Genomic DNA, 26,571 nt, shown 5'->3' with positions numbered 1-26,571 from the left:
CGCTGATACCCGCCTTTAGTCTTTAAGCATGCCCCAAATTGGAGCTCTGAGTATATATTGAAATAACAGTTGTTGAAAACTCTGAGTTTATATCTGGTAGGTCTCATCACATCAGAAAATTACTGGTAGTGGGAAGAACTGCTCATGGAGTCATCTGAGAAGGATGTTTGCTCTATGACATTATGCAAGAACTTTCACATGCACATCTGACAAGGAACAACAGTTTCCAACGGGTGATCACTAAACAGATAGGATATGTAACGTGCAAAATAAAACACTAATAGGTAACTGAATGCAGTTAAATAACCGACACATTTACTTTATATGGAAGACCATATTGAAGTTCTGACAAAGGGTCCTGGGGAGTTTTAGATTCCTGTCGCAAGCTAACATCTACACTGTTTTATGCACTCACAATTTAATTAAATTCTGATTTCCAATAAGCATATAACAGAAAGGAAATCAAAAAGCATAAAAGCTCCACAGTTTTTGTACAGCCCTGGAAGAGGGTTAAGAAATATGTATTGAAATTAACTGTTCAATGAAATAATCCAAATGGATTGCTGGGAACTTATCTGCCCCCATGTTCTCCACTATGACGGTGGTGAGGCACTGGAACAGGCTGCTGAGAGAAGCTGCCCCATCCCTGGAAATGTCCAAGGCCAGGTTGGATGGGTCTTTGAGCAACCTGGTCTAGTGGAAGCTGTCCCTAGTTGGAACTAGATGGTCTTTAAAGTCACTTCCAACCTAAACCATTCTATGATTCCATGATTCCATGTTAATTGATCTATATCAAGAAAGTAATTAAAAATGAAACAACCAACAACAACAACAAAACCAGGGTGTGTGTGTGTGTGGGGGAAACAAAAACAAACAAACAAACAAAAAAAAAGCACCAATAAAACCACAAGCAACACAACCTAGCACTAACAAAATCATAACTTTCCTTGTTCAAGCACATCCAGAAACATTCCACAGGATAACACTGAGGTTCCTTTCCAGGCCGCTCTATAGCTTGTCTGACTTTGGGTAGCTGCAGCTCAATATTCACAAGTGAATCCAGCAGTTCCCAACACAGAATCGGAGGATCTTATTTTTAGTCAGAATCAGAGAGATGTGTTTCTTAATAGATTATAATAAAAAGTGGGGCAGATTAAGCATATCCATAAAGGAAATCTGTGTTGAATCCAGTTTACTTCAGAACCTATCAGAGCTAACAGCTAGCACTGAGATTAAATGAATGCTTTCACCTAACATTAGAGGTCTAATGAAAAGGGGAAGAATTTTCTTCTGGAGACAGTTAATCCTTCTTCATTGACTGAAAGAAACATAATAAATAAATATTTTAGCATAATTATCTAATTTTTAGGTAGATAAAATGAGGTGAGCTGAGTATAACATGATGCTTTCCATTCAGAAAATGTTACTTAGTCATAATGAATTGGTTAGCTGGCTTTGCACCCTAGATGCATGTGCTTCTTTAAATTCTCTCTTAGGAGAAAAAAAGGTGTGGATGATGGGAACAAAGTGAAAATAATAGCAATCAATAAATCAAACACTAGTTACTGGAGGCTGATGGCAGAAGAAAACAGATAATAGCATGAACCATACGAGTAATGAAAACTTCATGCCAATGCAAAGTTCTCTGTGACAAGTAAATAAGATGAGGCAGAAACAGATATGGCACGCACGAGAAAGAGTTCAAGTCTTAACTCAACTGATAACACTGAATGGCAAAATAGGCAGGTAAAAGACAAAGGTCAAGACACATTAGCAACATTATTGCTGTTCTGACTGAACTAGTGTGAAAGACAGTATGGAGCAGCAGCGGAAAACTGCAGTAAATTTACACAATGTGACGCCTTCTGTGAAAAAAAAAAAAAAAACAGCAAAAGGACTGTGCATATAGATTTGTGCCTTATAGGCCAATATTGAAGCACTAAAAAGAAAATTAAAACGGCAGGGGAATAGTTCTCCTCTGTCTTCCTTAACTTTTAATCAAGATGATAGAATAAACAACCCCATGCAGTGCTACAGGGTCAAGGAAGACTGGCTGGAAAGCTACCTGGCAGAAAAAGACCTGGGGGTGTTGATCAACAGCCATCTGAACATGAGCCAGCAGTGTGCCAAGGTGGCCAGAAAGGCCAACAGCATCCTGGCTTGTATTGGAAATAGTGCGGCCAGCAGGACTAGAGAAGTGATAGTGCTGCTGTACTCAGCACTGGTGAAGCCCCACCTCGAATCCTGCATTCAGTTTTGGGTCCCTCACAACAAGAAAGACACTGAGGTGCTGGAGAGAGTTCAAAGGAGGGTGACGAGGCTGGTGAGGGGTCTGGAGCACGGGTCTGGAGCGGCTGAGGCAATTGAGGCTGTTTAGCCTGGAGAAAAGGAGACCTTATTGCTGTCTACAACTACCTGAAAGGAGGTTGTAGCATGGAGGGTGTTGGTCTCTTCTCCTAAGTAGGAAGTGATAGGATGAGAGGAAATGGTCTTAAGTTGCACCATGGAAGGTTCAGATTGGATATTAGGAAACATTTCTTCACTGAAAGGGTTGTGAAGCATCAGAACAGGCTGCCCAGGGAAGTGGTGGAGTCACCATCCCTGGAAGGGTTTAAAAGACGTGTAGATGAGGCACTTGGGGACATGGTTTAGTGCTAGATCTAGGCTATAGTTGGACTTGATGATCTTAAGCATCTCTTCCAACCAAAATAATTCTATGATTCTATTACTCTTGCTATGATTTTCCAGACATATTGAGATTATAAGCCTTTGGTAAATACTCCAGCTTTTTGCAACACGTTTTATAGCACTTAACGTTGTCTGGCTCCGTTTAGTGACACCCACCCCCCCACACCCAAAGAAGCCTGAGAGCAAAGTAAATGTAAGAGAGAGAAACATATTTTTAGAAAATGTAAGATAGATCAGCCTATTTTATAAACATAATTTTTAAAGGATGGCAAATAGAAGTGAACATTTTTGGTATACATCCAGTGGCTAAAAACCTTCTTAACTGCAGATACTCTTTCAGATCAGCCTCCAAACCTAACACAATACAAAAAAAAAAAAAAAAAAAATGCAATGCAATGCAATGTCCAAACCCCAGAATGGCACGGGGCCAAACCGGGAGGCCAAGGTGCCAAGCCCAGTGGCAGGGCCACAGGGTGGTGGGTGTGGCAGGGGTGGAGCCACAAGGGAGGGCATCACAGGGATGGGGCATTATGGGGATGGGATCACAGGGCAGGTCCACAGCGCAGAGCAAGAGCCATGACATGGAGGTGGGGCAACAGTGCATAGGGCATTACAGGGGCAGGGCCACAGGGCATGGCAGGGGCATGGCCATAGGGCATAGGCTAAGAAATGGGGCTGGGCTATGGGGCGAGGGCACAGCTCAGGGCCACAGGGCAGGGCCAGGGGGTGGGGCCATGGGGCAGTCCAAGCTTTTCTGGAAGACACTGAAGGAGTTGGTGCTTCATTGCAAAGATGAAAACTAGACTCCAACATGGGAGACCCTGCACCCTTTCACCCTTTTACCTACTTCCTCCCTTCAGCCCCAGGCACCATCATGTTCCCATCAAGACTGAGCAGACAGGAAGATAAAGAAAGCCCTGAAAAATAACGTCAGGGATTCTGGACCATATTCATGGAATCCTGGTGGAAGCAGAAGCAAGAGAATAACAGGGGGTAACAGGCTTTAGTCAGGGTATTTCAGGAGAAATGCCATACAAAACAGAAACACTCTTGCCATTCAAGGCCTTGGGCCAGATCACATTCTTCCCTTTCTTCTTCCATTGCTCAAGTGCACTTTTGCCATCTCTTCTTTCCCAAGTCTCCTCCCATTCTCCAGATGATCACTGCTCCAGAACTGGAGTCCCACCTCTTAGCACTTGGGAAACTCTCCTCTGGGCCCTCTTTTTTCAAGCTGCTAGCCTCAGGGCAGCAATTCTGTTGCCTCAACAGACAGACCTCTTGCCTGGCTTCCAACCACTCTTCCAGAAGGAAATAGGGCTCCTGTGGATTGTGTGGCACATCTGCCAGCCCTTTTTGGAATGGCAGAGTCATCCCAGATGTTCCAAAGGGGCAGAAGATATTCCAGTTGGAACAGCTGCATCCCAGCTTACCTGTCTACTCTACTCCACATACCTGTGCTACTGGGATTTCACATTCCTGGCAGAAAATACAACTGAGGCAACCAGAACATCTCTTCTGTAGGACTCAAAGAAGCTGCTGACTGGAGCTCCAAAGGAAAACTAACTTCACATCACTTCAGTGTCAACATGCAGAGCCATCAACTGGTTAACTGCCATATTTGCTGCATCGATCTGTATTCTGCTATATCAATATCTTTTTTTGAAGTTCTCTTCGAGGACAGACTTCAAGTTCAGAAGTCATCAATAACTCTATTATGTTCCTTCCAACTACCTCAAAATAGAGATTACAATGATGTAACAAGTAGAGCTGATGACTCCATCAACTTGATCCATCAATTGTACATGCAGGGAATAGATGGTCAAAAGGACAGAGAAATAGTAGTTGGTGCAAAATTAACTGCAGTTTTTGACCATGAATTTTAAATCATTAGAACTAGGCTCAAATACATCTTTATCAACAAAGGAACCATTAAAATCAACACAGTTTTGCCAAACAGAAATAAGTTTATTTATTCCTGTAATGCAAAAATGAGATGGCGGATGAGGCAAAATTTCATAGCCCAGTTCGTTCAACCTTTGAAGCGTCAATTGTGTAACATGTGGTCAGGCATTGTCATGAAGAAGAACCAGGTCTTTTCTGTTGAACAATGCTGGCTGCAGGCGGTGCAGTTTTCGGTCAATTTGCTGAGCATCCTTTTCACATGGAACGGATTCACCGGTCTGTTAGTCATATGTACTTTGCACTACTTTTATTTTAATTGAGAATTAATATCCATGATTATTTCCTCCACTCTCCCTCACACAGAAAAAAAAAAAAAGGCTACATTTAAATTAAGACAGTCATGACTCACTGTTCATTTTCTGATTTAAATTTAGAAGACTTAGATGTAAAATAAAAGTAATGTTGGGAATCCGAGTCCATCCTCAAGAACAGAAAACACATATTGTTTAACGGGGACGTTCCTGCAGTTCCTCTTCAACATCTGCAATATAGCACAAACAAAAATAACCAAAACCAGACAGTGCCAGCACTAAGTATCACATCGGACAATGCTGATCACTTCCACAACACCCACATCCTCAAAAGTGTCAGGGCATTCCATTCACCTGCTCATTCCAGAGGCGTATATCAAAGCCCTCGTCACTTGTGGCACCTAAGATAGCAAGAAACAAAATTACTGTAGTGCTTGGGATAAGCTCCCCACCCCACATTCTCCTTGCCACTACCCCAGGTCACTGCAAATGCTCATCCCATTCCAAAAATGGCTGAATATGATAACAACTTTGAGATCACACCTCATTCACTCCTGCTGAACAGCCCCTCCCAGAAAGCTAGAAGAGACTAGGCAGGCGACAACCTCACACACATGGTGTGAGCTATGGAGTTGTCATATGCAATGACAGGAGTTGGACTCAATTGTCCTTGTGAGTCGCTTCCATTCTATTCTTTGATTCGATGAAGACCCAAGGAACGCCAAACAGGCACAAGGCAGACTTCCCAAACTACACAACAACACAGATACAGGCTAGAGCTGCCCTGCCCAAGCTAGCATTGTGCTGAAAAGTTACCTACGCCCTTTACCTGCCCGAAAGCAACTGTTCCTGGACAGCCTTCTCCCCTACATCAGCTTTAAAACCCCTCCCTACAATGCCCAGAGCCTCCCCAGTTCTTCCACTTAGCTTTCAGAGGGCCAAGGGTCTGAAAACATCCTCAGCAGAAGAAAATACTACATCAGCTAATGGGCATCTTCCTGTAATTGCCAGGTTCCTCTTCAACATCTGCAATTAAAAAACAAAAACAAACAAAAAACACAAACAAAAAACCACAAACAAACAAATAAAAATCCACCACAACAAAACACACAACTAAGCAAAGCAAAAACCAAACCAAACACACTTACTAGCATACTTCCTACTATATAAACTGCTGAATGGCCCTGAACCTCTTACCTCAAATATATGCCTTCAGTTCCCTAGCTAGACAGCTCAACAGCTGCAAACTACTGCAGGAATGAAGGAGCAGCAGAACACCAACACCAAAGCAGCCCAGGAGCAGAACCAGCTCCCTGACGAGTGGCTGTGGCTCATATTCCCTGGGCCCCGCCCACCACCCTGACCACAGTCATCTGGATCCTTACTGAAAATGACAATACCTGCTCTCTTACTGTGTCTATTGCATCTGCAATGTGACTGAGTAGGGATTTAAACTTAATTATTCTAGAGCATAGAGAGAAAAAGATAGATGTCCTACTAACCTGTGTAAAAATGTAACTCATTAAATGCAGTAACTATATTATTATTAAAATTGTCTGCTGTAATTTCTTATAAAAAATTAAAATGCTATTGCATTACACTCTAGCAAAGCCACACAGACTACCTAACTTCTACCAGAACTACATTCTGGGTAGGACTAAATGACAAAGCAGAATTAGATTCTGTAAGAATCTCTTATAAAAAAAGAGACCGGGGCTTACTTTGCCTCCCCAGGACTCCAAAGATCTCCCAACGACTCCCCTCACCTTCCCAGGGCTCCCCAGATTGCCCCCAGGCCTCGCCTCATCTTCCTAGGGCTCCCTAGAGATCCACAGTCCTCCGCAGGCTCACCTCGATTCCCCAAGGCTCCCAAGTTCTCCCCAGGGCTTGTCTCAGCTCCCCAGGGCTCCCAAAACCTCTCTTCATCTCCCTTGGGCTCCCCAGATCTCCACAAGGCTCTCCATGGCTCTCCAAAGCTCACCTTATCTTCCCAAGGCTTGCCTCAGCTCCCCAGGAATCCCCACTTCTCCCCAGGACTTGGCTCATTTCTCTGAGACTCCCCAGGGCTCACTACAGTTTCCCAAAAATTCTCCCCAGGGCTCCCAATTCCTCCCTAGAGGTCCTCATTCCTCCTCAGGCCTTACCTCTGCTCACCAGTGTTTTGCATCTTCCCAATCCTCCACAGGTTTCTCCTTGGCTCCTGAAGGCTCCCTGTTTCTCCCCAGGGTTCTACTCAGTTCTCCACAGCTCCCCAGGGTGAACCTCATCTCCCCAGGACTCCCCAGACTTCCTCTGGACTCATCTCATCTCCCCAGAGCTCCCCGGTCCTCCCAAGGGCTCACCTCAACTCCACAGGGCTCCCCAGTCCTGCCCAGGGCTCCACTTGGTTCCCCAGGACTCCACAGTCCTCCCCAGGGCCCCCTAGTCCTGCCCAGGGATCACCCCACTACCATCAACAAGTACCACAAATCCTCTAAGAGATGTCAAAACAGGAGCATCCCCTGAACTAGATTCTAGGACTTTCCCCCAAGTCAGAACCCAACCTTGCTCCAGAACTGTGTGCTGACCTGAAACCTGCTCTAGAACCCCCCTACACAAAACATTCCTTTCATTTATTTACACTTTTAACATTCTAATCATTACTTTACTACTAAGTGGATTAACTAGCACACATGATTTTTTTTTTAATATGAACTAGGGTTTTTTTCTCTACACATATTACTTCCAATTAGTGCTCCAGTATTTATATTCTGCTATTTTTATTATGTAAATTGTGGGTAATTACTATCTGCAGAGTTTTAAGTAATAGCTAGAGTGAGCATTATTTACTCCCAAAGACTCTTATAGTTACTCTTATTTAAGCTTTTATTCTAAATGTTTTACAGTAAATAAGTAGCTAAAATTAAAATAATAGAAACCAAGGCCACTGGAATTTCCAGGAAAAAACACCAGAGCACCTCGATGTGACTGGAGGTTGTCGACTGCCGGCTCTACCGACAACCTGTTCAACGAAACCTGGGATGCTGCCAAAGCTGCGGTGACACGATGGAGCATGAACTCATCACAGCAGGTACGACACATAATGCTGCAACACAGAATACACACACAGGGCACGAAGAACTTTATTCTGCATGAGACACTGGGCTGTCCTTAGCAGCTGCACAGCAACATCGTCCCTGTGATCTGGAGTTCTGGGGGAAAATGACGGAGCTCTGTATGCTGCAGTGGACCCTCACCTGCCAAACCTGCACACAAGAATAACACTTCAGCCATCAGATGACACCAGAAACTGGGAAGGCTCTGAAAAACTGCAGGGAGGAAAGGAATTAAAAAATAGGAAAGGAGGGAAAAAACAGGGGGGGGGGGGGGGAAAGATGAAGAAGGAAAAAAGAATAATAAAAGAAAACAAAAAAAAGAAGGGAAAAAAAAAAGCCTTTGAAAATCAGGGAAACCCCTCACAAGAATTTTCAATCCCACACTCACAAACCAGTTACACTCACCTGCTTCACGTACCCCGGTGTCCCCTCCTCTACCTGCCTCTCGAACGCCTGGGTCCCCCATGGACACCACATCAACCCAGAACCCCCACATACCCCACTTCAAGGGGCCTTCGACTCCCCTCTATCCAGTCCCCAACTTGCCTCGGTGCCCTCCTCTTTCCCTTCCCGACATGACCCCGTGACCCCGAACTTTTGTTCCGACCAAGTTTGGGTCTCCTCGGTGTCACATCAAAATCCTTCCCCTGTGTCGCCTCTTTTCCCTTCCCCCGTGTCGCCTCTTTTACCTTCCCCATCCCCCTGACTCTAAATTTAGGTTCCATCCAACTTTGGTTCTGCCCAGTGTCAGATCAAAACCCTTCCCTCAACCCTGTGTCCTGTCTTTTACCTTCCCCCCACACCCGTGACCCTGAACTTTGGTTCCACTCAGTGTCACATCAAAACCCTTTCCCCACCCCTGTGTTGCCTCTTTTTACCTCACTCCCCCCCCTACCCCCCAACCCCATGGCCCTGAACTTTGGTTCTGTCCAACTTTGTTTCCTCCTGGTGCCACATAAAAACCCTCCCCCTCCCATAACCCCTCTTTTACCTTCACCCCACCCCTGTGACCCTGAACTTCAGTTTCAACACATTGGTTACCCCCTCCCTCTCCCTGACGCCTGACTCTCTCCTGGATGCCTGGATCCCCCGCAACGTCATACCCATAAGTTACGGTCAATCAGCATGTCATCCCTGAAGAGACTGATGAGCTGTTCTGACACCTGCGGCAGGCCCACTGTGGCCCAGAGCCCCAGCATGTCCTCAGCCTGCCCCCATGTCCTAGATGGTCATGAACAAATTAACCATTCTACAGGTCTGTTTCCATTCAGAAATACCACCTAAGTTGAGCTTACAGCCTACCACTCAAAAAAAAAAACCAGACCAAACATTAAGCCCCACACAAACAAGCCTGAAATCCTTTGAGATTAAACCTACTTCGCTCCCACTGAACAGCCACTCCCCAAAGGCTCCAACTGAGTCCCTTAAACACTAGTGAAGGGACTGTCCATTTCCCCTTCCCATGGCTACTGCATTCCAGATGACTGTGCAACCTTTCCCTACACAATTTAGGCATATCAACAGATTTATCATGGACTCCTAGTGCTAATCCACCTGTTCCTGACTCTACACCTCTGGGTAGAGGAGCTCCAAGCCACATGTGCACATGTGCAGACTGACACTCCACAGAATGCTACAGAAAACGTGACTCCAACAGCACCAAAAATGCTCAACAAGAAGAACGGCTCCTGGACCAGAGACATTGAACAAAAGAACCTACAGGGACACAGCAGTTAGGTGAAAAGTGTCTACTGCAACCCCAAAAGAAAAAGGAGTAAAATGTAACGGCCCCTTACAAGACGGTGCTGTCTAAACAGATGACACATGTGTGAGAAGCTGGCTTCAAGGCTTAAGAACTTTGGGATGCTGGGAAGAAGTGCCAGTTCATTAAACTGGATGGCTAGAGAGCAGAGCTGCCCACACAGGGCCGAATGACACCAAAACACAACCAAACACATGTTTATTAGTATTGATTGTAGCATTAATATTAGGCTGGTTTCTTTGTAAATATCTGTTTAAACATCTTACAGTTACATAAGTTCACAGACAAATCAGGAGGATCCATGGACCCAAAATGTACATTTTATGGTGATCCAGAAGATCATGGAGATAGCTGCCAAGACTAGTTGCTGCGTAGGCACACATTTCCTGGAAAATTCAAATAAAGGGGTTCCTATATTAGGAATACCCCTCCTATTAATATATCTTGGGACCACTTTTGGGAAAACACATCATTTGAATGTTGATCAATCTGAAATAATAACTACTGAGTTAGAGGAGATCTAGAAACATACTACTATTTTACATGAGTTACAGAAAAACAACACATCTTATGGATTTCAAGAATTTTGGACATAATTGATGTCCTGGATTCCTGATTTATGGATGTGTATTAAGAAATTGATTGTAATTATTGTATTAGCAATTGTTAGGTTTGTATGTTCTGTTGCAACGTGTGATGAAGTGTTGTGTTGCAGTCACTAAAAGACTTTAGAAAAGGTGAGAGTTATTTGATATATAGGTGTATACAAATAAGTCCCCAAAGGGGGGAATTGTTGTCATTAACACTTACAAGAATGAATCCTGACTGCAATTGCTAACCTAAAGATATGCAAATCCTTTCAGTTTTAGGTCAGTCTGACAAGGATAAGAGCAACTTGCAAAACACCTAGTCACAAACTACAGACACTACTGACCTTGCAGCTTTAGACATTTTGAACTCTGCACAATTAGTTGAGTCTTGCTTTAACACATATCTCAAGACTGTTGCATAAAGTGTCCTTTAGTTGAACATTGCTCTTTATGGACCTCATAATCCTAAAAGGACTATGTAATGCAATATGCAAATCTGTAGCCAATTGCCTCCTTAGGATTGCCCTGAGTAGTGATAAGATTTTGTATATAATACCTGTTACTTTTCTTTCTGGTATGCTGGCCTTCTTCTAGCACCCAGACTTGCACAACTCTCTAATAAACAATATCTTGTCTCTGTGTGCTAACCTGGGCTCATTTGTATGCACACTGGGTAAGGAATCCTTGTTTTGGGACAACAGTGGGGGACTTCAACTTACCAGACGTCTGCTGGAAATATAGCACAGCAGGGAGGAAACAGACCAGGAGACATATGGAGTGCATGGAAGAGAACTTCCTGACACAGTTGTTCAGTGAGCCAACTAGGGAAGGTGCCCCACTGAACCTGTTGTTTGTGAACAGAGGACACATGGGTAACATGTTGGTTGAAGGTCACTTTGGGCATAGCGATCATGAAATGATCGAGTTTTCTGTTCTTGGAAAAGTAAGGAGGGCAGTCAGCAGAACTGCTGCTTTGGACTTCCAAAGGGCAGACGATCTGTTTAGGAGGCTGGTTAGCAGAGTCCCTTGGGAGGCAGTCCTGAAGGACAAAGGAGTCCAGGAAAGCTGGTTGCTCCTTAAGAAAGAAATCTTAGAGGCACAGGAGCAGGCTGTTCCTGTGTGCTGAAAGACAAGCTGGCAAGGAAGAAGACCAGCCTGGCTGAATAGAGAGCTTCGTCTGGAACTCAGTGATAAAAGGAGAATTTATAGTATTTGGAAGAAACGGCAGGCTACTCAGGAAGATTACAAGGATGCTGTGAAGTTATGCAGGGAGAAAATTAGAAGGGTCAAAGCTCAACTAGGGCTGAGCCTGGGTGCTGCTGTAAAAGGGAACCAAAAATGCTCCTAGAAATACATCAGCAACAAAAGGAGGGCTAAGGAGAATGCCCACCCTCTGGTGGATGCTGGGGGGAGTCAGGGAGGATGAGGGAAAGGCTGAGGTCCTAAATGCCTTCTTTGCCTCAGTCTTCGACAGTAAGATCAGGCATGCTCCAGGTACACACCCCCATGAACCAGAAGACAGGGAGAGGGAGCAAAATGAAGCCCCAATAATATAAGGGGAAGCAGTTAGCAACCTGCTACACTGCTTAGACACACATAAGTCTATGGGGCCTTGTGGGAAACTGGGTACTGAGGGAGCTGGCAGAGGTGCTCACCAAGACACTTTCCATTATTTCTCATCAGTCCTGGCTAATCAGTGAGGTCCCAGTTGACTGGAAATTGGCGAATGTCACAGGCAAGAGATTAATTCTGATTATTTAGCAGGAGCACTAATATGAAATCAATAGGGTCTCACTCTGAAAGTGTTTTGTAGATGGAACTAGTGAGTTTCCCACTGGAGCACTGGCTAAGAAAGACTCCTTCCTGTGCCAAACCTGAACCACACAGTTTCCCCTTGAGGAGGAAAAATAATACTTCTCACCTTTACTATGAAGTTCTCAGGACACTTTAATATAAACCACAAATGAATCATTCCAATACTCCTGTTGCAGGAAGAGTGATATTATCTTCTTCTTTCATACAGATTCAAACTTTGCAATTAAATGACTTGCCCGTCTCACTTTCAGAGCTGAGTACAGAATCCATTGAAGCCTTAATCCAGACTCTTACTTGAGGTGTCTTGATGTGACCAGTCAATCTCATACTCACCGATGGGCCGCACTCTTCCTTGACATTCTGTCCCTAATGCAGCAAGTAAAAAACTCATCCAGTTTTATGGTGAAAGTACCATCTGTGAGCAGAGAGCAGCAATAAGCTTAGGACTCCTTTTCAGTTTTGGGTACACCTGCGTGCACCAAATGCAGTGCTAAGCACAAGCAGCAGGGAGCTCACAGGAGATCTCTGTCTTGCCAGGGAGGGTGACATTCCAAGGCAGGCATAACATTGTCCTGCTGTGGGAAGAGCACAGGGAAGTCAGCTGAGGTTGCTATCTTAACACACAGGCAAGCAAGCTGCTGGTGGACCTTGTGCTGCTTTGTAAATGTATGATGAACAGGGTGCTGTGCCCTGGCTAGGATTAATTGGCTGGAGAGGTTTGTGTGGGGCTGTGTCCTTCACCTTTCCACCATCTCCTCTTGGCAGCACTTTTATCGCTCTGAGTGCTCCCAGTTTTGTGGTAAGAGTGTGTTTTTTTGAGCCTGTCCACCTCTATAGCTTTCCACCTGCGTCAAAGCCAGGTCTGGTGCTTCCAGGCATGCAGGTTAGCAATGTGCCATGTTGTCCCATTCATAAGGGACAAAAAGCCCATCTCAACTGTGGAGTGCTTTTTTCTGCAAAGCAGTCAAAGGAGTGCTTGGTATTTGCATAAGAATACCTATCTCTATCTGGACCTACTGGACATATTTCTACTGCCTTGTGCTCGAGTCTCCTTGCTGCCCATAAGAACAGAATTTGCACGTGAACACAAGTCTCCCTTCTGCTTCTGGGTTTCCCGACTTTGGAGAGCCCGCTACCTTGCTTCAGCCTGAAGCCAGCATAAGCGTCAACTCAGAAGCAATGTGGACAGAATCTAATCTGTGAGTATAGACACAGCTATTTTTCCCTACCTGCAAGAATTCTGGATCTGCAAAACTCCTGGTAAGAATACTGTATTATGGAGAAGACCATTGTATTTTTTTGGGGATGAAAAGGACTTGACTGCTTCTACTCTTGATAAGATAATTATGGCTGAAGGCATATACTCTACAATCCTTGTCCTAGAAAATGCAGAATTGTTGTCTTTAGCCTTAGTGCTTTATAAACCTGTGCAGTATAAGAAGCAGAACTGCATTACTGGTCTTCTGTTGTCTTATCCTGTCTGTTGTGTTTCAGATGGGGGCCCATTGTACACGGGAGGAAGATGGAGAGAGCAAGCAATGACAAAAGGAGAACACTCTAGTTTGTACAAGCTTTTGTCATTGCTTGTGACTTCAGCATCTTCAAGGTGATGTGAGTTGCCGCCATTTTACTTCCATGGCACACTTTTATCCTGGGAGAAGAGTCATAGAAAACTACTTCGGAAATTTTTCTCTCTCATAGGTAGAAAGTTATTTTTCTACACAGAGGGGGTGAGATAGACCTCTTTACATGTTTATCTAAATGGGAGAGAGAACACATTATTTCAAACCACAGGCTGCACCCATAGGCTTAGTGAATCCCTGCAAGATATTCCTGCAACTTACTTGCTATCAAGGGGCAGCGGGACTGCACAGAACTTGCCGACAATGGATGATTCGTCCTTCCTCCAGAACTGATTCCTGGGAAGATACTTCAGTGTCACGCTGTTTATCTGGCAGAGGGGAACTCTATGGGCCAGTAGCCGTTTTCCCGTCTCCTCGTGCTTAGGTCTGCAAGGCAGAGTGAGAGATGTGAGGGAGAACATTCAACCAATATGCAGATGCAGGCTGTATGTAGATGTGCACCCAGGTTATTATTTTGAAGCCCTCATAATAAAATGGAGTGAGAAGACTCATCTGCCAAAACGAGGCATTGCCTGAGAGTCTTATTGGCTGTCTCTCTATGTTTCATCTCTGTAGTCAAGAGTATTTCTGTATAAATAGCCTTCCTTCCATCATACTGCTATATTACAACCCTTCCTGCTATTACATAAAGATTGAAACACAGATTGCTACAGAGAGCGAAGTGGTAGGTAAGGTTGACATCTATGAAATCATGAATGGCATGGTTAAGGGTTGGTTGTTCACCATGTCCTCTGGTACATGAACGAGGGGTCATCAAAGAAAGTTAACAGGTGGCAGGCTCAAAAAGATTACACACTGCACAGAGTACCATTCATTTTAAGCTGTTAAAGTCCCTGCTGTGGGATGTTGTGGGTGTTAGAAAGTTTACATGATTATACAAGTCATGGGAGGGGGAATGGACAAGTTCATGGAAGACAAAAGCATTGGGAGCTAGCAAAGACAAAGATCTCACCTTCGGCTCTGAAAGTCCACAAAGTGTAATTAGTCAGACACTGGGAAGCTATTTGGTGAAGTATTGCTACATGTTTACACTGCCCCTTTTTATACTCTTCTCTAGATATTTGCTTTCTGACCATGTTGGAGGTGGAATCGTTTGGAGAGGAATGTTTGTCTGTCCCTATGCTCTTACCCAGGCAACATGAAATCAGAAATGCCAGAGACTGGGTAAACAGCCAGTGATCAGAGCCCAGTTGGTCGTGTGGTAGGAAGGTGTGCTGCCCAGCCATTTTACATAGGTAGGTAGGTCACCCCCTTTCTGTGAAGTCCATCCAATTGGCCTTCTTATACTTGATCTACCTGGCACCTTTGAGAGCCTGGAGACCATTGATTTTCTTGTATTCATGAAGAATATGTGTGTAGCTTGACTCAACACAACACTAGAAGGACCCAGGCAGAAACATGATGGCAGGGAAAGGGTAGAGGTGACAAAAGTGTCAGGAAGAGCCTATAATTCTGCTAACCAAAGTTGCTCCTGGGAGAGGGCTGACAGCTGCACTCAGCATCCTCCTAGGCCAGAGTGGCCAACATAAACCAGTACATTCAGTCTCTCCCTTAGACTGGAGCGGTAGATGTTGGACATTGTGTGTGTCTGACTTGAAGCTGCCAAAAATAGGGAACATCATTAAATTATGGTTAAAAAGGTAAATAATGGATAGCCAATGGACAAACAGAAGAGAGGCCATCTCTCTACTGCATATTGTCCATGGGCAGGATCCAGGCCTATCCTAGGACAGAGGAGCACGGTAAGGTTAAGCGGGTTAAAGAAAGGCACTCCCAGGACTGACATTTGGTCCAGCCCTGCACAACCTTTGGGTCGATACAGGACTCTTGGCTGGCTTCAGAAGTATGTTTTCTTGGATATGAGAGATGATGTCATGCGATGTGTAAGCAATGGCAATGCAGCTGGGATGTGTGCAGTGTAACAAGGTCATCCCCATGGCAGCTGTGGGCCTTGGGGACATGTTTCTTGGGGCACTCTAAGCAACATGTGGGGCAACAGCATCCTAAGGAGTGAGATCAGAGTTGATATTTGAGAGAGGAGAAGGGCAGTGCCAAGCAAAATATAACCATGTGAGTCACTTGCTGAAGGTACGAGACTGGTTAAACGCTTCAGGTCCCTGTGCATTTCCAAGGAACCAGAGGACACCACATATGCAAGGCAGATCACCTGAAATAAGTCAGTGATCAATCAGCATCTGAACTGTGGGGTGAGAAACTATGTTTAGATGCTTCTTCAACACTCTGGACTTGACTGCACTAGAGGGCTTCGCTTTGCCTGGAGTAGGGAAGATTCTTTACTCTTTGCTACAGTGTGAATTAAAATGAATATCTTCAATTTTATACTCTCAAATCTGTAGCTTTATCACTGTAAGCCTTGTGCTTCTTAGGAAGGCATTTAAATGAAACACAGCTGTTGTTCTGCCAGGGCAAGGGTATCTCTGGCTAGGTTACCCTGTCTCATTAAAACCTGAAGGCCCAACAAAGCCTCAGGATTATCTGCCTGTCTCTCTGCCGCAGCCAGCCTTTCCCTCCGCTGCTCACATGCCACCTGCTGGACACTCCTGTATCTGACTACTGCCAAAAGAAGTGCTGCATGCCTTTCTGAACAGATAAAGGGTCCTGATTTGACCCGGGTGTTATTATTTTCTTCTTCCTGCATCTTTGGAAGGGGCAGATTTGGTTTCCAAGCTGTGGAGGCGTTGAAGAGACTGAGCTCCACCAGGCAGGAGTATGAAGTCCAAACTGCAGTGTCTGTCACCAAGCAGCTATGTCACGCTGGAGCCCACCCTAGAGCATAGCTTCCCATTCCCTATTTCTCACCCCTATCTCCTGGTGCCCAGAACTGAAGTACCAATACAGTTAGCTTCAGGTCACAATGTTTTGGCTTAGTTGTAAGGACTATGTGGGAGCCAGCACTGGAACCTCTCTGAGCCTAGGAGAGTTGGTTGAGGATCCTTAGTGGACTGGATCCTGAAGTGGTCAGGAGCACGTTCTAGCTGCATCTCTCCATCGCAGCTTCCAGCCCACAGCAGTGGTCAGGAAGTTGTTAGAAGAAGAGAATAAGACTTCTGGGAAATTTCTTTGTGGTGGGGAGATTCCCCCTGAGGCAAGGGTTGTGGAACAGAAGTCTGAGTCTCGTTCTTTAATTCAGATACAGTTTGGATGAAGGTGGTGCTTTCAAGAGAGATCTATCTGTCTATACGTGTGGTCTTGGTCCCCTGCCGCCTGGACTCTTCTCTACAATGGGAGCCTGGGTGCTCCGCTGCATTACTGCAGAGACAACAAGCTACTGACCACACTTCTGACTGCACAGAGATGCACTTGTCTCCTCTTTACAACTGCTGTCCTATTGGGCATAAAGAGTAATGTCTGAGTCCATCTGTCTGGAACCTCTGGTGGATGGACTTCGTCTGTCAGAGTAGGGCTAATAACTATCTGAGAGTGATTGTGGTTTGAACTGGCACCAGGCAAGAGTGTGGTGTAGAAAATGAACCAGTGTAGCAACACAACAGTATACAAATTCGGGGTTCCCAGAGTATACCAACTGCTTCATGCACACAGGGAAGAGCTGGACCTAGCCATGGTTACCAAGTAATGGTGGCACATACCTGGTTCTTGAGAGCATTCAAGGTAAATGTGGAAAGACTCAAGAAGAAAGGTTGTGGTTCACCACTCAGTGACTGCACTCAGGAAGAAACACTATTGTCGTGCATTTCCTGGACCAGAATAAAGATCCTTACATAGAGAGCTGGGGAAAAAAAAGCCAGAAGCATGCATGATCACTCACATGGTGATCTTCGCTGTGTCTCTGGTGCTGTTGCTGCAGAAAGTGATCTCAATGCTGGTGACTATGTTTCTTTTCTTCTGCAAGTGGAACTCAACCAGGCTGTGATGGACTGAAAAACAGAAAAAGTATGTAGGAGTGAGGGCATGTACTATTGTTTGGACCTACCCCTGCCAAAAAAAAAGGCCTCTAGCACTCATTCCCTGGATCCACCAGCACAAAGAAAATTAAGCAATTAATAAACTAGTCTCTGTGCTGTGAGAGACACAGTGGGCAAGTCTTCATAGTTCAGTGTAAACAGACAGGTATTTTCGCTACCCTTTTCTTCAGTCACAGAATCACAGAATCACAGAATTGGCTAGGTTGGAAAAGACCTCAGAGATCATCAAGTCCAACCCTTGGTCCAACTTCAGCCCATTTACTAGATCATGGCACTAAGAGCCATGTCCAATCTCAGTTTAAAAACCTCCAGGGACGGTGAGTCCACCACCTCCCTAGGCAGGCCATTCCAATGCCTGATCACTCTTTCCGTAAAGAACTTCTTCCTAATATCCAGCCTAAACTTCCCCTGGCAGAGTTTAAGCCCATGTCCCCTTGTCCTATTGCTAACTGCCTGGGAGAAGAGACCAGTTCCCACCTGACTATAACTTCCCTTCAGGTAGTTATAGAGAGCAATGAGGTCACCTCTAAGCCTCCTCTTCTCCAGGCTGAACAACCCCAGCTCCCTCAGCCTCTCACCATAGGTCATGTGCTCAAGTCCCTTCACCAGTCTTGTTGCTCTTCTCTGGACCCGCTCCAGCACCTCAATATCCTTCCTGAACTGAGGGGCCCAGAACTGAACACAATACTCCAGGTGTGGCCTCACCAATGCAGAGTACAGGGGAAGGATCACCTCCCTTGTCCTGCTGACCACACTATTTTTGATACAGGCCAGGATACCATTGGCCCTCTTGGCCACCTGGGCACACTGTTGGCTCATGTTGAGCTTGCTGTCAATCAGTACCCCCAGGTCCCTTTCTGTCTGGCTGCTCTCCAGCCACTCCGTGCCCAGCCTGTAGCGCTGAAGGGGGTTGTTGTGGCCAAAGTGCAGGACCCGGCACTTGGCCTTGTTGAACTTCATCCCATTGGAATCAGCCCATTTTTCCAGTCTATCCAGATCTCTTTGCAGAGCCCTCCTGCCTTCCAGCAGGTCAACACTGCCCCCCAACTTGGTGTCATCAGCAAATTTGCTGATGGTGGTCTCAATCCCCTCATCTAAATCATCAATAAAGATGTTAAACAGGACTGGACCCAACACTGACCCCTGGGGGACACCACTAGTGACTGGCCACCAGCTAGATGCAGCCCCATTTACCAGCACTCTCTGGGCCCGGCCCTCCAGCCAGTTCTTAACCCAGCAGAGAGTGCACTTGTCCAAGCCATGGGCTATCAGCTTTTGAAGGAGTATATTATGGGAGACAGTGTCAAAGGCTTTGCTGAAGTCTAGATAGATCACATCTACAGCTTTCCCCTCATCCACTAGGTGGGTCACCTGATCATAAAAGGAAATCAGGTTGGTCAGACAGGACCTGCCCCTCCTAAACCCATGCTGGCTGGGTCTGATCCCTGGTCCATCCTGGAGGTGCTGTGTGATTGCATTCAGGATGATCTGCTCCATCACCCTGCCAGGCACCGAGGTCAGGCTGACAGGCCTGTAGTTGCCAGGGTCAGCTTTGCAGCCCTTTTTGTGGATTGGGGTAACATTTGCCAGTTTCCAATCATTTGGGACCTCCCCAGTGAGCCAAGACTGTTGGAAGATGATGGAGAGCGGCTTGGCGAGCTCTTCTGCTAGCTCCCTCATCACCCTAGGATGGATCCCGTCTGGTCCCATAGACTTATGAGGATCCAGATGGCTCAGTAAGCCACCAACTATTTCCTCTTGGAATACAAGGGGACTATTTGGCTTCCTATTCCTGTCAACCATCTCCAGAGGCCAGTTATCCTGAGGGCCATCTGTTTGACTGGTAAATATTGAGGCAAAGTAGGTATTAAGTACCTCAGCTTTCTCCTCATCTTTGTTAACTATATTTCCCTCAAAGTCCAGTAGAGAATGGAGGTTTTCCTTGCCCCTCCTTTTGTTATTAACATATTTAAAGAAGGACTTTTTATTATCCCTAACAGAATTGGCCAAATTAACTTCAAACTGCACTTTTGTTTCCCTGATTTTTTTCCTGCACGATCTAGCTATTTTCCTAAATTCTTCATAGGTAGCCAGCCCTTTTTTCCACAGTCTGTAAACTCTCTTTTTATTTCTGATTTCCTTCAAAATCTCCCTGTTTAGCCAAGCCGGTTGTCTTCCCTGTCGGCTAGCCTTTCGGCGCACTGGTATAGCCTGATCCTGTGCCCTCAAAACCTCCCGCTTGAAGTATGTCCAACCCTCCTGGGCCCCCTTGTTTTTAAGCATTGTTTCCCAGGGTATGCTCTGAACTAGACTTCTGAATAGGCAAAAATCTGCCCTCCGGAAGTCCAGTGTAGAGGTTTTATTGGTGGCTCTCCTTGCATCTCTAACTATTGAAAATTCTATTATTTCGTGGTCGCTATGCCCCAGGCGGTCGCCAACCACTACATCTCCCACCAGCCCTTCTTTGTTTGTAAACAGTAGGTCTAGCAAGGCCTTACCCAGGGTAGGCTCATTTACCAGCTGATGAAGGAAATTGTCCTCTATACACTCTAGGAAATTCCTAGACTGCCTCTTCTGTGCAGTATTGAGCTCCCAGCAGATATCTGGCAGGTTAAAGTCCCCCACAAGAACAAGGGCTGTCGATTTTGAGACATCTGCCAGCTGCTTGTAGAATAATTCATCTCCTTCATCATCCTGGTCGGGTGGTCTATAACAGACACCCACAAGGACATCAGCCTTGTCGGACTTGCCCCTGATTCTGGTCCACAGGCACTCAACCTTGTCACTACTGACCTCAAGTTTAACAGAGTCAAGAGACTCTCTAACATATAAAGCCACCCCTCCACCTCTCCTGCCCTGCCTGTCTTTTCTGAAGTCCTGAAGCCATGTGGTTGTGTTAATCCAGGGCTGTGCACACATTAATAAATCCATTAGAAAGGGCTTTTGTTGGGAGATGTGTGCAGGGTTATTGCTCTTCAGCTGTGTGTCTCAGACTGCCTGAGCCCTGGCAGCTGATTCTGATACTACCTGGACTCCTCAGAGGATCTGTCTCATTTGGTCAACGCCCTTCTGACTCAAGTTTTTCTCATGCTACTTACCACAGAATGGGGCTGAGGGACTGGTCTTTAAATAAACTTTCACTTCCTTGGGCAGCTTTCTCATGTTGAGACCTGCCTGCTCCAGCAGGCCTGCAGGAGGAAATAAAGCCAGTGCAGGAAAAGTCATGAATGACCAAGAACAGAAATATATTTGGTCCTAATTCACCCCCATTCATCCCACCCAACTAGCCTGTCTCAGAGGACAGACCCTTTTTTATACCTGTGCAAATTAGAGCAAGTACAGGTTTGTGGTGTCTGTTTGACAGCTTAACATTCCCTCAGAAAAACTATTCTGACTACCCAAGGTAACCCTCATCAGAGTACCTCTTGGTGGCTTTGTTTCACTCCTCTGCTAACAAACTGTGTCATCAGTTGCACCTGTGCAAAATGAGCAAGACTAAAGACTACAAAGTCAGGAAACTTAGTGTAGATGACAATGCAAACACAAGGTGCTGGGAAATTGAATTTCTTGGTCAAGTGAGAAGACCACCATAACTTGAGGCCTGCACCACTGAGTTGCTGACAGTGTGGCTTGGTGAGATGGGTAGCTGATCTGAGAGCACCTATACCAAAAGAGGGCTCTCCTTATGTTCCTCTGGTATCAGACTGCAAGTAGCACCAGAGAACACTTCCTCTCCTAATGCCACAGCCCGGTTTCGGAAGCCTAAAAGAGGAAACTATTACCTTCTCCCAGTCCAGGGAATTCATCTTTGAGGTGGTCAAGGCAGGAATTTATGAGAAGGAGGTGACACAGCAACAGTGAGTAGCTTGTAGAAGAATGGGATTTCAGGGTTGGGCTAAAATTTCTAGCTGCTTCTCAAAACCAGACACTTTTTAAGCTAATTGCCCCCTTGTTAGGCAGGCATTTCTGGAGACTCTCTTTCAACTCATTTTTGGGCCATGTGAAATGATTAAACATCAGAAATGCTCATGAATTTTAGTGTTCTACCTCACGCAATACATGAGCTTTTAGAGTTTATCTATAGAAACCTGAAAACAAAACAGTTTCTCACTATCCCCAAAGAGATCCAAAGCATACTGGTACTTTACCTATTCTGGGGCAGGAGAACAGGAAGGGGTCAGCACAATCCAGGCAATGACCATTTAAAAAATCTTGATGACTTGCACAGGGGAATGCCACAATTGGACAGGAATGTTTCAAGGCACTGACATAGAGATGTACTGCCCTCATGTGATCACAGATCAGAAACTTATAGCCTGCAAGAAAAAAAATCACCCGTAGAAAAGCAGCCATGAGCCTTTCTGTTGGCTTCAGCTTTTTTTGCATTTTTCCAAGGAACTGAGAGTCAAGAAACCCTCTTACTGATCCTGCAGCAATCCACTTCCCATTAATAACATTTTGCAGAGCATCTCTGTGACTACAAATCCAGGCCTTGCTGAAGGAGAAGTTATGCAGGAAGTTAGAAGTGTATCTCCCAGACCAACAGAGTTCTTTGGAAGAGAGGGACCACACAACTGTCATGCCATCAGTATACCATTGATGAGGCCCCAAGTTCTCTGCAAGTGGTACAATAGATTCGACTCCCACCTGCACTGTGACCACAGCTATGAGAATTTAGGTACTGTAAGTGTCCCCTGTAAACTGACCCTCAATGCAGCTGGCTCATCCAGAGCATATTTGAATATTTATCCACGCGATTTACTGTGTAAAGTCCTATTCTCTAGAAGAAAAGGGCAGTAATTTTACCAGCTGTCTCTCTAAGAATAGGTGTAGCTTGCAGCATGAAAACAAAATGCAGCTTTTGCCAGTAGTACCTAAGAGCCTTTATAGCAAAAATGTTTTCTTCATTGATGGAAACTCTACTGATGCTAGGGTTTTGGCTCATACAGAAGTGTCACCAAAACCACGTCTCTTGACAGTGATGCTGCCAAGACACTTGACCTGTACGCAATTTTAATTTCAGCTGCTTGTTGTACTGCTGAGAGGAGGTGTGGGCTGTGAATCTCTGCTGCCATGTGTGTTTACAAATACATGTATATACATCTGCCCTGACTATAGCAGGAGCTGGTTGCCAAACAGCATTTTCACAGGCTGCTAAATGGCCATGAAAGCTCCTTGCTTGGCCATGGAGTGTTCTCACCTGCAGAGATGAATCGGGGGCATCCTGGTTGATCTTTGCCTCCATTGACGAAATAATCGATGTGGCCTACCGGAATCCGGATCCCAAAATCTGAAAGGAGGTGAAATGCCACTTCAGTCTTTCACTTAGCTCTTCTATAGGCTTTACCCCATGTGGTGTATGACAGGTCCCAATAACTGGCTGAACATTAGTAGTGCTGGATGCAGCTCCAGTGCTGGAGACAGCAAGGACACATCTCCTGTTCTTACAGCTGCATTGTGTAGCTTTGCTGCATGGAACAGAGCATGCTCCAGGCCCTGACATCAAAATGACTGAGAGCTGTGGTTTAATCACCACCTTCGTGACTTAGGTGACATCTTGTAAAGGAGAACAAAACTGACCACAAACTTTATAGGGTATTATGAGGCATGACTGAGAGTTATGTTGGTGGAGATTTTCATGATCTTCAGGCAAGAGGTGTGACTCAAAGGCACCACATTATTATTCAGCACATGTTCTGCCTACATAGACGCTAAGTGTTTTGGAAAAGTTACTCTGCTGCTGCCTGCACGAGCTGTTGGTTTGACTCTGTTACTTTCTGCCACTCGCAGTAGCACATTTCTTATGTCAGGTGGGAAAAAACAAAGTGAGACTAAACATGTAAATTCCTTCCAGGGGGTAAAAGCCATGCTGAGGTGGTTCTGCACGAACTCATTTTGCTGTAGCAGGGTTAAGGAAGAAATACTTGCTATAAGGTTGGCCTTTGTCTAATCTCCACCTGTCTGTTGCTTGAAATGCTCTGGAGTAGGGAATTCATCATTAAAGCCTATGTAATCAAGAAACTTCTTCAGAGTGAAACTAAATTCACGGTAATCTGGCAAAAAATGGACAATGACCTACAGACTCCTTAGTAATAATGATAGCAGGAGGAACGGAAGCATGGGCCAAAGATGATGTAAGCCAGCTTACTGTCAGCATCGGTATGAATGGCCTCCACAAAGAGGGCATCCCCAGGGTCCAGACGCTCCTCAGGGCTGGCTCTGGTGAATTTAGGGCCTGCGGGATCCAGGCCTGTAACAAAAGCAAATGCCACAACAAGAAGTGCTCTTCAGCCCCCCTCTTTCTTGTTTCTTGACCAGTTATTTTATCCAAAACATTAAAAATGTTGCTAGGCAGAAGTGATAAATTATTCCCAGGTCACACTGATGATGTTCCAGAATGGTTTCTGTCCCTGCTAATTTCCACTACAGCTTCCTTACCTTGTCCTCCCCTGTTCCACTCCCTCACCTTCAGCAGTTTTGTACCTCAGGTTTCTAGGCTGCAAAGCCATGACTGATCTCCCAATTAGCTCTGACAGAGTGGGTGCAGAGTGTCTTTTGGATTTTCAATGAAAGACAATCAAACTCGTAACACCTTCCCTCATTGTTCTGTCATCTGTATTAATGCTACAGTCTGAGAAATGTCACTGAAGATCATCAGTTAGGTGATGAATTCACAATTCTAGGCATTAACCAGTCCAAGCATTACAAAGGCTCAATACTATCAAACATTCTTAAAACAAAGAGGATTCTGAGTCCTCTCCCCACAAATTAAATCAAGTCCTTAAGCAGCCATTAACAATTTTGCCTAAACCTGGCTCCTACAGAAGCTTCTGGGGAGTCAAAGGATTATGGAAATTATCCTCAGAAATACCAAGGAGTGGGATAAAGATAATTTTGTTGATGTTGTTCTAGCTGAGGTTTATCCTGTTCAATTTTCATAGAAAAATAATCTCACAAGATTTTTTCCCTCCCCAGGCAACAACAATAGTTTGAGAAGCAGCTCTGTTTCACATGCCACTTAGGCTCAGAGCTGGCCAGTTTGACTGCCTTCGACTCTGTCCCATTAACTCTTAATGGACAAGGAAGGAAATATCAACAATATACAAACCGATGTGTCTGCATTTGTGAGAGGTGAGGGAAGGAGGAAAAGGGCAAGAAAGGAAAAAGAAATCTTTCCTATTCTTTCCATAAAGAAAGAGGTACAACTGATCAGAAGATTTTACTGCTTTATTTTTTCTACTGTGTTCTTTAATCTTGACATATACAAAAAGCTGAGAGGTTCCCCACCCACTTCTACAGACTGAAGTTCAAGTTTTAGTTGAAGGCTTTAAGACATATTGAAAAGTGTTATTTGGTGTAGCTTAAAGTTCTTCCTGAGGAGGAAACAACATGAGAAACAGTCAATTCTAGCACAGCTCTGAGGCAAGCACATTTTTATCCTCTGTTCTCTATGCCCACCTCCTCCAAACACAAGCTGCATAAACTTCCTTGAGATGTACTAAGATGTGCTAAGAAAACTGTTCACTGAAGCTGTACTATATGCAACTGAATTCCTTCAGGCTTTTTTGTCTCCTCTGCAAGTACTGAAACAAATTGCTCTTCAGCAATTTTGGATATGGGCTGTTCAGTCCAGTTCCTGTACGATTTGCTTTCCTGCACAGGGAGATACCCACAAGATACTCACAAGAACAGGCATGGGCTAAAGAAACTCACTTCATAAAAATAAAGTCTGTGCTCTGGTATCCAAAATTCATACTGGTTTTGCTCCACACCTCTTTTAAGGTATGTGAAAACACTTCAGCCTCATCTGTGCCCTCCCAACACAGGTTCAGGCTCTTAACCTCTGGTCCTTGCCTGAGCTGTATTGTAGGGATGCCATGCCCAGCCTTGTGTCTTGTTGGTCCTGCTTTTATCGTGCTGACTTGATTTTCTGACTCAGTCTTGGACTTCCCTCAGCACTACAGACTTGCCTGGTGATCACTGCACTGTGGATGACCCTGGTTCCTGTCACTGGACCTGCTCTGCTCTTCTTGCCCAGATATAGTAGGACTGTGTCCCTTGTCAGTGAGGCCACTGCCTCTCCCTGCCTTGCTGTCCTCTTGGTTCTCAGCTCGCCATTTCCTGCAGAACACCTCACTCTTGCTGCTCTCCCTCAACAACATTCATTGTGGACTTTAATTCTAAGAACCACAGACATATACATGGTACAAAGGGGAAGCAAAGCATGTGGGTGCTGTGGGTTTTCATTAGTCAAGAGGCCTCATATGTTTTAAGCTGGCAGCAATTTGATGAGTGGTGCAGAGGTGGAAGGACCCTTTTGAAAGTACATGCATTGTTTAGAGGTGGTGTGGAGGGGACTGATGTCTGGAAAGCCATCGTCAGGCTCTTCCGAAGCTAGGAAGAAACCCATAAGCTTGGATCTAGAGAGCCCTTATTCAATTAAAAGACCACCATGGATGACTCCCCTTCCTAGCCCTTTCATCCTCTCTTTCGAAGAGCAGGTGATGATCCAAGACTCAGTTTTATGATACCTGTTATCCGTCCCAGCTGACCACCATGGAAGTGCCCTACCAGGCCCCCAACGTGTGCACCAAGGCTTACTCCGATGATGTGGATGGATGTCCCTGAGACTCCCAAGGCCTGCAGATTGATTATAATACAAATTAATGTTTCTGTGGCAGAAAGGTGAAATACCCTGTCCCAGCCCAGGCAGCAGCTTTGTAACTCTTCTAATATTGGGATCGCTTATGAGGTGTGTGGTAGAGAACCAAATACATGTGGGAATGATGGGTATTGCCCCTTCTGTCTTTCAGAGTTATTC

General features: G+C 45.2%; 1 protein-coding gene and 1 long non-coding RNA gene across 6 annotated transcripts in view; both read right to left on the bottom strand.

The window, feature by feature from the left end:
* Positions 1–5,001: 5,001 nt before the first annotated feature.
* LOC139826998 (uncharacterized) lies at positions 5,002–8,778 on the bottom strand. 2 transcript variants are annotated; one of them, XR_011737171.1, is made up of 3 exons: positions 8,402–8,778; positions 5,256–8,146; positions 5,002–5,131 (listed from the first exon to the last, which is right to left on the bottom strand). It is a non-coding gene; the product is annotated as an uncharacterized lncRNA (long non-coding RNA). The 2 variants fall into 2 exon arrangements; XR_011737170.1 differs by lacking the exon at positions 8,402–8,778 and having other exon boundaries at positions 5,256–8,231.
* Positions 8,779–12,270: 3,492 nt separating this feature from the next.
* PLA1A (phospholipase A1 member A) overlaps positions 12,271–26,571 on the bottom strand; it is a 24,845-nt gene continuing 10,544 nt past the window's right edge. For 2 of the 4 annotated variants that reach the window (XM_065829193.2, XM_071809428.1), the window contains 8 exons: positions 26,282–26,390; positions 23,899–24,000; positions 22,951–23,040; positions 21,899–22,066; positions 20,849–20,938; positions 17,594–17,702; positions 14,008–14,172; positions 12,271–12,738 (listed from right to left, as the gene is read on the bottom strand). In XM_065829193.2, coding sequence (XP_065685265.1) covers positions 12,654–12,738; positions 14,008–14,172; positions 17,594–17,702; positions 20,849–20,938; positions 21,899–22,066; positions 22,951–23,040; positions 23,899–24,000; positions 26,282–26,390 — 918 coding nt within the window. In that variant the 3' untranslated portion in view covers positions 12,271–12,653. The remainder of the gene's footprint in view (positions 12,739–14,007; positions 14,173–17,593; positions 17,703–20,848; positions 20,939–21,898; positions 22,067–22,950; positions 23,041–23,898; positions 24,001–26,281; positions 26,391–26,571) is intronic. The other 2 variants (XM_071809425.1, XM_065829194.2) reach the window with 2 other exon arrangements.

The sequence above is a fragment of the Patagioenas fasciata genome, chromosome 1 (genome assembly GCF_037038585.1).
Source record: "Patagioenas fasciata isolate bPatFas1 chromosome 1, bPatFas1.hap1, whole genome shotgun sequence".
NCBI lineage: Eukaryota > Metazoa > Chordata > Aves > Columbiformes > Columbidae > Patagioenas > Patagioenas fasciata.
The sequence above is the reverse complement of the archived record's forward strand: the minus strand, read 5'-3'. Positions and strand labels throughout refer to the sequence as shown.